The sequence below is a fragment of the Notolepis coatsorum genome, assembly GCF_963971535.1.
Source record: "Notolepis coatsorum genome assembly, chromosome: 9".
Taxonomy (NCBI): Eukaryota; Metazoa; Chordata; class Actinopteri; order Aulopiformes; family Paralepididae; genus Notolepis; species Notolepis coatsorum.
In genome coordinates, this window is record NC_140173.1 from 55,773,086 (window position 1) to 55,786,588 (window position 13,503).

General features: G+C 46.4%; 1 protein-coding gene across 1 annotated transcript in view; it reads right to left on the minus strand.

The window, feature by feature from the left end:
- ism1 (isthmin 1) overlaps nt 1-10,988 on the minus strand; it is a 56,673-nt gene extending 45,685 nt beyond the window's left edge. The window contains exon 1 of the mRNA XM_084321729.1: nt 10,523-10,988. Coding sequence (XP_084177855.1) covers nt 10,523-10,660 — 138 coding nt within the window. The 5' untranslated portion in view covers nt 10,661-10,988. The remainder of the gene's footprint in view (nt 1-10,522) is intronic.
- Nucleotides 10,989-13,503: the final 2,515 nt, after the last annotated feature.

Consider the following 13,503-nt stretch of genomic DNA (forward strand, 5'->3'; position numbering starts at 1 on the left):
TCTGATTTTAAGTATGAAATAGATGGAATGAATAAATAGCATCATATATCTAAAATAAGTGTACGCTTTCATCCAGGAGTGCATTTATTTCTGGTCTGGTCACGTTGGGCCCTGTGTGGAAATAAACCCTGGGAGTCTATTTCTGTCATTGTCTAATTGTAGTACTATAGCGTATCATTTTACCGTATAATGCTTTCTTGTACCAGAATATGATTTGTGATCTGGGAAATAAAGGTTTGATGAACGAGTAGGAAGTAGAAACCGTTCAGTGGGATGTAGGTCAGTTAACCTAATCAAAAAAGTATGACAGCATTGGCAAGAATGTTACGTCTGACTAGCGTCTTGTTTGAAAAGTACAATCGAATGTGCCTGAGCACTCCTGGTTTTCTTTCCGCATCGTTTGATCACCAAGGTACTAGGGGTGTAACGATGCGTCGATTAATAAAAAAGCATCGATTCTAATGTGACGATTCAACTGCATCGATTTGAAAATGTTAGAATCCATTATAATCTAAATTAAAAAAAAATATATATATATATGTTTTTTTTTTTTTTTTTTTTTTATGTTTTTATTGACCTATAGTCCATTCATGCTGAGTGAATCAGTTCCCCCAGCCACATTTGTGTATTCAAAAATGTTTGGGGAATTAACTGATAGAAAATGTATCGAAAATGAATCAAATCGAATCGAATCGTGGTCAAATGAAGAGATTTCATGATGCATTGAATCGTTGCCTGAATAATCGTAATCGAAATTAATCGTTGTGAGGTCGCATCGTTACACCCCTACAAGGTACAGGGGTCTCCGCTAACATTAGATTGATATCTCATGCTGACAAGGGGTCTGTGTAGCCGTGACCTCTTTCATAAATCCTGCAGCTAGCGGCCCGCTGTCGCCACTGAAACATCCAGGTCAATGTAAACAGACAGACCGGCGATACACCGAGCCCTGCGCTCCCTCTCTCCTCCTGCTGGACTGCAGAGCAGCTAACGGCCAGACTTCATGCTATTTCCATTTATAACCGACAGAAAATACTACTCCTTTACCATAGTATTATGTTGTGTGGACATATATAGCTGTTATGGTTCTGAACTGTTACCATGTCAGCGCGATGGTTTCCCCTCACATCTCAAGCCGAGGCTATACACGGAAACCTGAGCAAACATTGCAAAATAATTGCCTCTGCCTTCTGGTAGACAGAAAAACATCCTGTCGTCTAACAGGGGGCTGTAAATGTATCCCAAAAGGACAGTTGAGGCATATGTCCCCTGTCACATACACACAGAAGGAGCAATTACTCCACAATTGGACAGGCAGCCATAAGTAGCCAGCAATCATCCATTCTGGGGTGGCAGAAAATAAGATCAAAGGGAACCATCAATCTTGTTCCTTGTTTGCTTTTTTTTTTTTTTTTTTTTGTTCCTTCCTCCCCAGTATCCTTGCGGCCTGGGAGCACGGCGGCAGTGCCGTATGGTTGCGGCGGCCGGTGGCGGACGAAAGTGTCGGCTCCGGCACGTTGCGGTGGAGCGTAAAAAACGTCAAACGTGAGATCTTTACTGGGGAGGGGTGGGGGTGGGGGGTGCACTTCTTTAAGAGGGGTATCTCTTTTTTTTTGCTTGATATCCTGCTCCATGTTAAGTGGAGATGATGGTAAACTAAAATCTATATGCAAAAGAATACTTTCCAAGATAATTCTATATTGACCATATTCACACGGTGGCCACTTGTGTCGTGCTCAGGTTTGGATTCCTCTCCACCATGAACAGAGTCTCGAGGCCCCTTTACATCCTGTCTGTGCACATGTTTGCAAGCAGGCGAGGGGGGAGGAGTGAAGTATCTTTACTCAAGTACTGTAACTAGGTACATTTCAGAGGTACTTTTGCTTTTGGACTCATCACAAGGTAAGGTGATTTGGGGCTCTGGATATGATGGAGATATGATCCGAGTCCCTGGGGGGAAGTGGTCACGGCGCTCTGTGAAGGGTGCGCCGGTCCTGATGACAGACTTAATTACATTGTGACTTCAATGAAGTACTTCAAAAAAACTACGTCAAAAAGGCACATCAAATCTTTTGAATCTAAAAAGCGCCTTCGTGTGAACTACAGACGTAATTATTATACTTCCGATGTAATTGGCCATGACCACGGGTAAAGGTAATTGCCAAAGCGATTACAATAATAGATTATAGAATTTTTCATATGAATCCACCAAACCATAAATTGAACAAACTCATTAAAACCGTATGAACTAAAATCATGAAATCAAAGGACGAGAGAGACGATTAAAACATTCTGAAAATGAAGATCGTGCACCACAAAGAATTCTGTGCACTGACCGAGACCAACCAATTACGGCTCTGCCACTGACATAAACAGGATATGGATCTGGACTCAGAGTGGGAGAGGGTCATTTTTCAACACCACCGCATGGCTTGTATCAGTGCCGTACACTGTTTAACCCTTTCACTACCACTACAGAAGGTTAACCCTTTCACCACCACACCACAAAGGGTTAACCTTTCACTACCACACTACAGAAGGTTAACCCTTTCACCACCATCACAAAAGGTTAACCCTTTCACTACCACACTACAGAAGGTTAACCCTTTCACTACCACACTACAGAAGGTTAACCCTTTCACCACCACACCACAAAGGATTAACCCTTTCACTAACACACTACAAATGATTTAACCCTTTCACTACCACTACAGAAGGTTAACCCTTTCACTACAGGTTAACCCTTTCACTACCACACTAAGAAGGTTAACCCTTTCACTACCACTACACCCTTTCACTACCACACTACAGAAGGTTATACTTTCACTACCACACTACAGAATGTTAACCCTTTTATTAATAGATATTCTTCCCTGTTTTCAGTGAAGATAATGCTAATCGATGGCATAGCAATTTACATACAAAACACACAGATGATCACATTCTAGGAGGGCACATGAAGCGCGGCAGGACAAGAGGGCAAGGCTGGACCATCTCACAGTCCCGGCCACTATCCACCCTCATTTGTGCATAATGGGACCTCTTTGGTCCTCGAGTCATAAGTGGTCAGACTCTGAGATGCTCCATGTGATAAAACCCTGCCTCGCCTTTCAAGTCCCCAGCACTCAGAAGTCTCCTGGCAGGCTGGAACTCTCGAGGCAGGAAGGTCCTTTTCGACACAGAGCACAGGGTTTCTCAAATACAGGCACCGCGGACCAGGGCCCGGGTCCCTCTGCCGCAGGAATCTGATGTAGACATGGACTGGTCTCTACTCTAAATGTTAACATTAACACTTTGGTTGCCTTGGGTTAAATTAATGATATACCATAGGTTGCCGGCTCTATTTGTCTATGGAGAAGTACCCCTTCTTTGCATGGCTATAACTTTTTAAATTCTATTGCTACATTGCCATTATTAGGGCCCATTCAAAGTCCTATATGTATTGTTCATTGTGTAGCAACGTTAAACTTTTTCATTCACATATTCATAGTAAAGTATGGTCTAATGTATAAGTATGTTTTCATCTCTTTCTGCAGCTTTCTCCAGAACGTGATCTATAGCCCCAAATACATTATATTGATGATGCAATACAGTTTTATGGCAATCAGCGCGATATAAAAAATTCCAACTAGACGTACTTCTAGAAGTTACTACACGTCATCTGATGTTGACCGGATGGGCTAGGGGGCGTTTATAATTCCGTGGGCAGCGTTATACCAATCATCTAATGTGGGTCAAATGTTGATAATAGCAGTTAGTATCGAAGACGGTAACGTTACACGCTGAAACTCACCCCAGTCTCCGCGCGCCGTTGGGCGATCATCGTCGAGTTGAAATCTTATCATTATGGGATGTAAATTTACCCGGTCCATCTCCAGCTTGTATAATGGTATATACGTCCAAATCATGTTGTTTATCGAGTTATTGGCAATCGATCACTGTGTAGTGTGACAAGCCAGAGTCGCGGGACCTATAGCGAGCGCCGGAAGTACTACGGTCGTCTAGGACAACCTCTATTCAACATCCTGTTTGGCGATTGCGCCGATCGGCCACCAGATGGCGCTCCTGAACCGCCAGAGAGCTCAGTGGGTCCTGCTGGTGGATCTCAGGCCAGCGGAGGGGACATAATGAATCCGATCGCAGATTTTTTAAATATTGATATAAGGACGCTGTACAGCGTCCCCCGGCAACTTGAGCATGGCCAGCAATGACGTGAAAAGATGTTTCATGGCAGTCAAAGTGTTAAGGAGTTGTTTTTTAATATAAGTGGGAAAAAGAGGCAAAAAAGATAGTATGACCGCAAAATAATGACTGACATAGCCAATCCGACGTGTCTTTTTAGTTATCGCTTCCTGGCTCTGACTTCACAATGAGAAGGATGTTCTAACCAGCTGTTTCGTGTGATCTTACAGTACACAAGCTACTTGAAGATAAAGTGGTTAACCCTTTCACTACCACACAACAGAAGGTTAACCTTTCACTATTGTGAAAGGGTTAACCCTTTGTCGTGTGGTAGTGAAAGGGTTAAGTGTTGAGGAACTTGTAATACTGAGATTTGCCACCATAAAGCACCTGGAGAGCAATGTTACATTATCCTGTTTCATATGGTAATTTTCTGAGGCAGATAGCTCATTTTGACATAGATACACGGTAAGTAAGGGCGATAGAACTTACAGATGTTTTGCAAGTGGTGATTTAAACCTATGTCCCAATTCTTGACAAAATAAGTGCTCACAATAACAAGCTCATTCAGACCAGCTTACCACTTATCAGCTTGCATCTGTGAAACAGACTAAAGGGATCCATAAAATATAATAGCCTTTTTTCTCTCAGTGGGGTGATATTCTGAGTTTGGTTTTTTCAAAGATGGAGCCGATGAATAGAGGACTTGTTGTTGGACCAAGACACCCACTGCTAGTGGTGGTGATGCTGACAGACGCCACAAATGGACAGTCTGGATGGCCTACAGCTGGGGAGGTTCACTTCCACAGCTGTCAGTCAGTGGCCGACACTGGACGTGGTCCTCTCTGCTGAAGTCAAGCTCCTTGGCAGAAAGTATTCCATAGTGTGTTTCCCCCACAGTCTTAAGACAGCGAGCTCTTGTAAATGATGTAAAGTCCTCTCCAGATGTTTCACCTGGGACCGTGCGGAAAGTAACAATTAGTAACAAATGGCCCTCGTTTTAGATGTTAATCTGATATATGACTAAACGAAGCAACTAAACAAATTCCTTACATGTGTAAACATACTTTGCAAATGAAGACCATTCTAGTTGCACAACAGTAGCACATAATCATAATAACAGAACTGGATTCAAACTGATGTCTCGTCTCCCCCGTAGGAATCGAAGCATCTACTTTGAAACATCCCTGGGCCAAAGGGATGTTTCAATCTCCCACAGAGAAAGCCATCAGGATCACGGCACCAATGTCACACACCTATATTTGAACCCAAGGTCTTCTTTTAAAAAAAAATAAAAAATGTATATCCTCTCTTCCTCCGTTTTTTTTCTTTTTCTCCCCATCCTAATTTAGTCATTATGCCAATTCCCCCCCTCCCCTACCTGGTCGTTGTGCGCATGTTCCTCCTACTGGTCAGTACAAGGGAACCCTGAAGTCATCCGCATGCTTCCTCCGACACATGCGGAGACAGCCAGTGGCTCTCTTTTCACCTGGCAGCGAGGACTCTCATTGGTGAAGTGTAACGCGTGGGAGGTCACACTGACTTCACCACTTCCTGCCTTTCGCTGAGCAGGCGCCAAGACCTGACCTGTAGGCGTCGCTGTCCACAACGCCAGATTACCACCCTTGACTTCCCTCCCCCTAACCCAGTCAAGTGAGGTAGTATGACGGCTGGCCCAAGTCGGAGGCAGTGCTGACTCCGGGAGTCGAGACCGCAGCCTCTTGCATTGGTGACGAGCGCAATCTCCGCTACGCCACCCGACCGCCCCCTAACCCAAAGTCTTCTACATGGGAAACGTCTACTGCCATGTGCACTTCATAACAAAACCATAGGTTTTTGCACAATCTATACGATCCATTAACAATGAACAGGAAAGTAAATGATGTATTCATGGCCTAAGACAATGTCCTCAAATTGCAGTCATGGCAACATGTGAGCTTCACGCCTCATTTGATTGAATTAACAATATTACAATTTAAATCTAACTACATTATGATATGGTAGGCTATGGTATGGTGTGATATTTTTTACCAAAATGTGATATTCTGTGGCACTTTTTCATTGTATTATACAAGATTTGGTCATTTCAGCACCTTGGACAGGATCCATGAAGTCACCATTAGTCTCTCTTCACTGTAGGAAGGCGTGCTACACAGTCAGCCACGTACAGTTACACCAGGTCAACACCAGGTAAAGACACCCCCTGATTGCAGGAGTTCACTCGTTAATTAATGATAATGAGTCACTGTGCAAGAGAGCCTATAAACCGCGTGCAGCTGCTGGGGTCTAACTAATCACAATCACTGGACTTCCCCTGAAGAAGGAGTGGATTGTGGATTATTACCATAAAAACTCTCTTTTCATAATGTACCTTCAATCATTATTCTGACTTTTAGATGGCATAATTCAATAGTCTCTCAAAACACTTTCTGGCACTGTCCACTCGACGTGACTTCATGAGCAAAAACTTCCAATAAACGTTATGGATTAGAACACGTGGCAGGATAGTGAATAGTGAATGTTGACCAACACCGACCACACTGTCCCAGGGCGTAGTAAAAACAGAGCCTATTTAAAAGCTAGAATTCGGACACATTCCCTTTCAATGACGAATGAATGACTAATATTCTGCCTTTTGCTAAGTTCACGCTGGCGTTTCCCGGCTATTTCCTCGCCGCTTTAGTTCTCCTACTAATCATCTCAGATCTTCGTCACTAAGGGAACGTGGTGCTTTCATTCCAAGATCAAAAGTGACACACCACCGTTTCTCTCGGTTCATCCGGGGCCTCCCAGGGTGTCACCCCCCAAGCCGAGGACCCATGAATGAACCACAGCCCGCCCGCCCCCTGTGTCCTCCTCCCCTCCTCGCTAGCGTCTCCGCTCTCCTCTTTCCCGCTTCCCCTTTTCACTTTGCGAGGGCTGCTTAAAGGAGCATGACTCCATTTTCAATTGGGAGCTACTCAGGACCCCCCCCCCCCCCCCCCCCCTCGGGGAGGCTGGCAGGAAATTAAGGCAGTGCACATTGTGCCAGATGCTTTTCAACCTCTCTCTTTCTCTCTCTGTGTGTGTGTGTGTGTGTGTGTGTGTGTCTCTCTATCTCTTTTTCTCTCCCTCTCTCTATCTCTCCCTCTCTCTCCCCCCCTCTCTCTCTGTGTGTGTGTGTGTGTGTCTCTCTTTCTCTCTATCTTTCTCTCTCTCTCTACACAAAGAAAACTACCCCTCCCCTGTCACATGCCTCATACTGCGAGTACGCCGTGTGTGTGTGTGTGTGTGTTTATTTACTCTATGGAGCCGACACACAGAGAACAGAGATATTACAACAAGGCACCCAGCCGACCGACATACTGGTAAACTCCAATAAGAAAGCTTTGCTAGTAAACGCTTAAAAAAACAGATAGTTGTGTATATTTATTATCTCGCCCTCAAAAAACATAAATCCTCTACATACTAGCTGTTTATTTTCTAACGCCAAAGGGTGACGTGATCCTCTAGCCCCGGGGACCCTGTGCAAACTGTAGAATGAATCTGCTTTTGTGACTCAGCGATGATATTGTTTCGCCGTGCTTCCGTTGCGTCTGTGACTAGAACCTTTCTCCTCTCCGCGCCGCTACAGGTGCACTGCAGCCAGAACACTGTCGTTTGCGTTTTTTCTCTCACCTGTGAATGGCACTTTTAACCCTTTCACTGCCGCACTACCAAAACGGTTAACCCTTTCACTGCGACAATACACAGAAGGTTAACCCTTTCACTGTCACACGACCGTCGGTTGTGTGATAGTAAAGGGTTAACCTTCTGTCGTGTGGCAGTGAAAGGGTTCAATACGACACCTCAGGACAACAATGCAGCCCCTGGGCCGTGACAAGGCCGGGCAAGGAATGATGACATCATCGTCTTCAGTGGCGGACCAGCGGAGCATATCTGCACGTGGTCGGGCGGTCCATTCATGAGCACAAAACCATTCAGCCCCTTGTCTCTCTGCGCTGGAGATGTGTGGAACTGTTGGGCAGGCGCTCTCCCCTGAGAAAACTCTGGAGAGTTTTTTTTTTCTGGACCCACGATCGAAATGTAAATGTAACGGAGTGCCACTGTGAAATCTGGGGATCTACAGGTTTTAGAGTTTGGGAGGTGAGGCATGTCCCCTCCCCACCTCATTGCATCCCACCCACCCACATTTTGGCTGTGTGACAAACACTCGATGAATTCCTGGAATATCTCCTCCAGCCTTGCATGCGCCGATACCCAATGGGACACAGGCTTGCTGTTGCATATTCACCGATTGATCCACAGCGATGGCAGAAGATGAGAGAAATTACACTTAGCCATCCTCCGCTGAAGTGGAATCTTTCCATTCATTTTCCCACGTCCCAAATAAACCATTTTATGAAGGACACCATTCCGTGCCTCTTCCAGCGGGCATAAATAAACCATTTATCATTACACTGTGCAGTGTGCAAATGAGTGACCGGGGTATTTCAGTGGCACGCTAAAAATACATCAAAGAGCAGCCGGGGGATGCTGCTTAGCACTCTCTGAACATGCCTGTTGATCCCGGACCCCTCTTAACCCGTGGGTCAGGATTTAGGGGGACTGGTGGAATCTGCCAGGAAGAGCACTGTTCAACCCGTCTGAGGTGGAGTCATACTAAAAAAGGAAAGTGTACTTTGGTACTTGCTGATGCCAGAGTGCAGTTAGCTTAAGTAGTAGTTGCTTAACTTAACATCTCCTTGAGTTCTCCAAAGGTGATAACATTTTTTATAAAAGACATTTTTGATCTGCTATATGCAAGTGTCATTATGTTACATTAAAAGCTAGGATGTCATAAGTTCCTTTATTATGCACATTTTCCTGCTACCTACAGTAGGATGGGTTCCGCGATCTGATTGGCCGCTGACGTTTCTCTCAGCACCAATCGCCTTACGCCTAGTTCTATCACTGGTTAAGCTTGGCGACTCTTTCGAAGTTGGTTAAGGTTAGAGTTTGGTTTAGAGCAGGGCGATAGACCACCAGCCCTGATTCCAAACTCTAACCTTAACCAACTTCGAAAGAGTCGCCAAGCTTAACCAGTGATAGAACTAGGCGTTAGCTAGCTAGCAGGCTGTTAGAGGCAGAACTAGGCGTAACGCGATTGGTGCTGAGAGAAACGCCAGCGGCCAATCAGATCGCGGAACCCGAACACGGAACTGAAAGTCTGTTAGGGAAAACATACACGCGTCCGGGACATTTCTCCATGTATGCAACCTGAATTCAGTATGACTTGAGAGGGATATTGCGTTGGGCTTTTGGGTTGTACACAGTCCGGTCATGGAAAGGACTGGAGCGCATGCAAGTCAAGAAACATTTGTATTCATGTGTTGCACCGGTTCATAGAACATCTATCAACGGTGGGTCTGATAATGTAGCGCCTGCCAGCCGTGGTGGATTCACTAACCACTTTTCACCCTGAAACCACTAACTTCACAATTTCACCAGCTAAACTATTGGTTGGCTACCTACCAAGATGGCTGGAAGAACAGGCAAATTTCTCAACCACTGCCAAAATGTGCCAACATTTGGCTGACGGCTGGTGTTAATTTCGCACCCTGACGGGGATGTAAGAGCCTGGACTGAGGATCCCAGCATAGGGGTGAAGTCAGATGGTCACCAGACCATACGTTCTTTAGGATGTGGTGGTGGGGAGGGGGGGGGAGCCCCCAGCGGGTCAGATCTGACCCCTCTGTCTCTTCAGCTGAACGCTTGGACGACAAAGATGAGGCCATGATGACAGAGAAGTGCCTGAAGCATTTAACCCCCAACAATGAGTGTGTGTGTGTGTGTGTGTGTGTGTGTGTGTGTGTGTGTGTGTGTGTGTGTGTGTGTGTGTGTGTGTGTGTGTGTGCGTGCGTGCGTGCGTGTGTGTGTGTGTGTGTGTGTGTGTGTGGAGGGGGGGGGGGGCTCGATCTCTGACCCTGCAGCCTCATCTTCCCATTTCTCCCCTGGCTGAGAGAGAGACGTTCCCAGGAGATAGCCCAGAGAGACCACATCCTTGTATGTCAACAATCACCCAACGACTGCAGGAAGACCCTCAGGGGAATCGTGGCTTTATGTTACCTGTCCTGGGCCATAGGCTTATATGGACGCTTGATCAAACCCATCTGTGACCATTTAGTCCCGTTTATAATGAGAGCCTTGTCGTATTACCTACCAACAGACTTTGTTCCAAATGTCTGTTTCTCTTGTGGGAAAAAGACACCCAACGCCCCAATTCAATCACTGAGGCTTCAACCCCATGTTGACATCCATAATAATTTTTCTTCAATATTCAGTGTTTTACTTAGTAGACCCCCAATTCGTTCCAACTCACCTCTGCAAGCAACGTGTCCTGGTCCATGTTCAAAGTTACATTTCCCCGTGGCAGTGGATTGCTCCGTAACACCGTTATGTGCAAAGTAAGGAGGAGAAGTCCTAGGAGCAACAAGAGTTCTGCTGCAAGTCGAACCATCCTTTTCACGCGGCCGCTCTTCTGAGCCCGCGGTGCCGGTGAGGCAGGACTCCCGACGCCGCCGCCTCCTCCTGCCGCTGCAGAGGCTCCGATCTCCGGGTCCGCCGCGGGCGAGGAGCCGCAACACCACTTCGGAGCCACTTCGGGAATCAGAATTACAAAATTTAAGGGAAAAGGGTATAGGGGAATAGGCGTTTTGACTGAAATTATGTTGCGATTTAACTGGAATCCAGCAGCGGCTCCAGCGCTGTTCGCAGTAGGACTCCCTTTTATTAAACCCACTACAGTAGATTGAAGGCGATGGTCAAAACTCGCCCTTGCTTGGAGCCTTGGACCCTACTTTAGTAACACTCTTATCGGCTACAAATACCTGTAGATAGACCTATGCTGTAACTCAACCCTCCAGTTCCTTTTGCATACTCTCTCTCTCTCTCTCTCTCTCTCTCTCTCTCTCTCTCTCTCTCTCTCTCTCTCTCTCTCTCTCTCTCTCTCTCAAGTAACATTTATTATGTCTAATGGTGTTTATTTACGTTTGGATTATTCTTCCCCCGAATCCGTTTTAAGGGCGAGTGTGGAGTAGATTCTGCCCATGCAGGAACACAGATGCATTGGTTATTGGCAGCAGGACTGTTGAAGCGCGCAGCACAACGCACTTATCTCTGGTGGCCCCCGGTCGTGTGATCAGTCTCCGCGACCCAGAGACGCGCGGCTCAGCTCGGTGTCCCGGCAGTCAGTGTCCCCGCAGCAGTGCCGCATTCTCAGCCTCACAGTTGAGCCTCCTTTCTTTCCATCTCACCCGCAGAAGTGCACATTTCCTTGACCGTGCCACATTCTGTGCCGAACATGAGCGGTGAATGAACACTGTCTGTTATTAAAACTCTCCAAAAAAAATAAAAATAAACGGCCCCCTTGAATGGATCAACCAAACCGGGTTTACCTTTCGAACAAAGTGTGTGGAGGAGCAACACAAATATCCTCCTCCCTCCTATAGACGGTTTCTTTCTTCTTTATAAACAGCGTTCATCCATCACGTCGCAAAGTGTGGAGCGAGAGGGTTCCCGTGCGTCCCGACTGGGTGCAGAAGTAACCGAGCCGTTCCAAACTAAAGCACGGTTTACTTTGAGACTCTCACACACACGCACGCTGTCCCCGCTGTGCGCGCTCTAGTGTTTTTAACCGCCCCTCTCTCTCTCTGCTGGTTTGCTGTCAAGACCCCCTCCCCCTATTTTTTAACCATTTCGCCTCTGAGCGCCCTTGAGACAGGAGGGGGAGATAGGCTGCTTACCCCTCATCATCCATTCATGTGCCTATTCTTCTCACTCTTCCCGTGGATGATTGATTGATTGATCGAAAACGTTATAAACAGATTGCAGAATGGGTACAATACAATACAGGCTCAATACACACAATTGTTAAGGGGATGCAGACCAGAGAAAGACTTTTGTCTTGTTTACATCAGGGTCCCCCATTTTCAATTAATCAGGACATATGACATACATGACATACAGGTAGACAGTACTGCTACATCTATAAATTTATGACATACCAGATTTGCAAATACAGTACTGTTTGTGATACAAAAATAGTCCAGAAAAGAGAGTATATACATTTGACATAAAAACTGTACATTGGGGGAGGTTGGGTAGGTGGGGTGCGGACCAGTTGGGTGGGGGGGCTGTACATTGGAGGTGGTTGGGTGGGGGGGTGGGGTGTTAAAGTTAGAGGTTCTATGTAGGATTGTTAGTAACTGTCTAACTGCATATGTAACTGTTTCCACTAGAGGGCGCTCTAGGCGGAGCCACTCATGATACCACCAGGTGGCGAGTATAAAAAGAGATGTCTCTGTTTCAATAGATTACTTTATTATTATGCTCTCAGATATACATACAACTGCCAGCCTCTAGCTCGCGCTCAGACACACACCAGTCCGGGCCGTATGTGATGACGTAGCCATCCGGTCGTCTCCAGACCGAGATGACAGTTCCTACATATTACCAGCAGGAGGGGTAATAACATCACCATAACATCTCCCTTCTTATAAATGGTTAAGTTAACAAACACAATAACCTGAACGACCTTAATCGAATCAAAGAACTTAATTATTACACCTCAACAGCCAGTAATGTAACAGCTGGTAATATAACAGATAGAGTAACAGTATCGTAACGACTCCTCCTTTCCTTCCTTCTCCTTAACATCAACATAATGACAATGATTTTTTTTTAACATAACAGTAAGTCCCAAAAGTCCATAGGCCTTCAGCCTTGGGTCGGTGAAGCCTGCGGCCTACAGATTGAGTCTCACAGGTGGTCGCGACCAACGGCTGCTATGCAGTCGGGCAGCGGGCCTCTCGGTGCTTGACGGTGCTGTAGGTGAGTGGTGAGTTTGTGGGCTGTGAGGCTCACCTGTCTGCCCCCCCCCACAGTCTATCAGTCTCTCCTCCCCAGCCTCAGTGATGCCTTCTGCACAGTCAGGTATGGGCAGATTCTGCTCAAGTGTCTCATCCTGAGGAGTTGAAACTCCCTCCCGCCTCTGTGCTGCCCGTTCTGCCATCTGGAGGTCCACTCTGTTACGCCTGTAGAGAGTCCCCTCAACGTCAACGAGGAATGATCGTGGTGCGACTCTCTTCAGACAAGAGCCAAGCCGCCACCGCCCTGTACGATCGCCTGGCAACGGACGCATTCTGACTTGGTCCCCAATGTTCAAGTCAGGGAGGTCCCTGGCTGCCCTGTCATAGTGTAATTTAGCCACACCTTTTTTCAGCCTGAGTCTCTCAGTGACACCAACTGTCACACAGGGCTGCAGCAGACTAGGCGCTACCGGAAGCGAAGACTTCAGCCTGC